Source organism: Ahaetulla prasina, chromosome 4 (assembly GCF_028640845.1).
Source record: "Ahaetulla prasina isolate Xishuangbanna chromosome 4, ASM2864084v1, whole genome shotgun sequence".
NCBI classification, from domain to species: Eukaryota; Metazoa; Chordata; class Lepidosauria; order Squamata; family Colubridae; genus Ahaetulla; species Ahaetulla prasina.
In genome coordinates this window covers 31585758-31587530 of record NC_080542.1, presented here as the reverse complement: position 1 = coordinate 31587530, position 1773 = coordinate 31585758, and the positions used below count along the sequence as shown (strand labels likewise).

Sequence of the window (1773 nt, the reverse complement as noted above, 5' to 3'; positions counted from 1 at the left end):
TTTAATATTTCATCTTTATTCCTCATATCACCTGCTACATACATACTTTAAAGACAAAATGTCAGCAATATAAAAAATATGAGTAAATGAGGTAAACTGGGAGGAAAAAGCACAAATCATGTAACAGATTTCTTTACATGAACCCCTTATATTTCCCAAAAACTGTTCTGCTACTCTCTGTCTGTCTGCCTCTGTCACTCTATTTATGAATGTGTGAGTGAGTGCAGGTGCATATTCTATGCACTTATGAAATTAAAAGGTATCCACCAGTCATCATTGTAACATTTTTACTATGTGCATACTTTCTTACTTTGAAATATATCGTCTTTCTTCAATCAAAGGGACATTCAAAACATAGTTTTTCTCTAATAATATTTCTTATCTGTGCTTTCTTGCAGTTATGTCATAAATTAAATATGGAGAATCAAACCACTTTTTCTTACTTTCTGCTGCTGGAATTCTCACGAAATCGGCAACTGCAGCTTCTATATTTCTTCTTATTCTTCATATTATACCTGGCAACAGCAACAACAAATCTTCTCATCATTTTTGTAATAGTTTTTGACCATTGCCTACACAGTCCTATGTATTTCTTTCTAATGAATTTGGCTATGCAAGACCTGGGCATTGTTTCAGTCATTGTCCCTAAATCCATGATGAATTATCTCATGGACACCAGACACATCTCTTACTTTGCTTGTGTTGCTCAAATCTTTCTCTTTGTCTCCTTTGAAGGTTTTGAATTATCTCTCCTCACAGTCATGGCATATGATCGATATGTTGCCATTTGCCATCCACTGCACTATGAGATGGTGATGAATTGGAAAGCCTGCATAAAAATAGTGATTCTGTTGGAGGTTACAGGAATACTTTATGGAATGTTGCACACCACCGGCACTTTTTACATCCCTTTGTGTTCTAATGTTGTCAACCAGTTTTTCTGTGAAATTCCATACTTGCTAAAGCTATCTTGCTCTGGATTCAATCTAGTTGAGGATGGAGTTCTTGTGGCCAGTTTCACTGGAGCATTAGGTTGTTTTATTTTGATCATTGTTTCTTATGTCATGATCTTCAAGGCAGTGTTGAGAATCCCTTCTATGAAAGGAAGGCAAAAGGCCTTTTCCACTTGTCTCCCTCACCTTATAATATTTTCTATGCTTTTGATAACTTCATACCTGGCCTACCTGAGACCCCTCTCTAACACCCCATCTTACTTGGATTTAGTATTCACTGTCCTATATTCCTTACTTCCACCCCTATTCAATCCAATCATCTATAGCATGAGAAATAAGAATATCAAACTTGTACTGTCTAAACTATGGAAATTCTGACATTTTTCTTCACCTTTTTTTTTTTTATTATTGCCTTGCATTGAATGTTCTTTGTCTTTGCCTTCAGTTTTCAGTAGAAGGAAATGCAATTACAATGGAAAATATCTGGAGATACAGATAGAGCTTCATCATATTCTTCCAGATCAATGATAGCGCTTAAGAAATTAGTAAACTATAATTCCATATCCTGAGTCCCTACCCATTCAATCAGGCAGAGGTCAGTAGGGAAAGATGACTAAGAAGAGCTAGAAGGACATGTAAAATTGATTTTTTTTGAGATGAAATATATATTTACATAACAGAGAGGATTTAAAAAGGCAAGTAGGTGCATAAACCTATCTAAACGTCCTTTAATAACATTATTACACTCATCCAGTTTAGTTCTGATATAGCTGTTTTTTAAAAAATTATATAGAATTTAAAGAATATTTTATCTAGATTT

The 1773-nt window shown here is 34.5% G+C and overlaps 1 protein-coding gene across 1 annotated transcript; it reads left to right on the top strand.

Moving 5' to 3' along the window:
* Positions 1-404: 404 nt before the first annotated feature.
* Positions 405-1331, top strand: LOC131197447 (olfactory receptor 14A16-like). The gene has a single exon (XM_058181525.1). The coding sequence runs from the start codon at positions 417-419 to the stop codon at positions 1329-1331; it is 915 nt and encodes a 304-aa protein (XP_058037508.1). The 5' UTR covers positions 405-416.
* Positions 1332-1773: the final 442 nt, after the last annotated feature.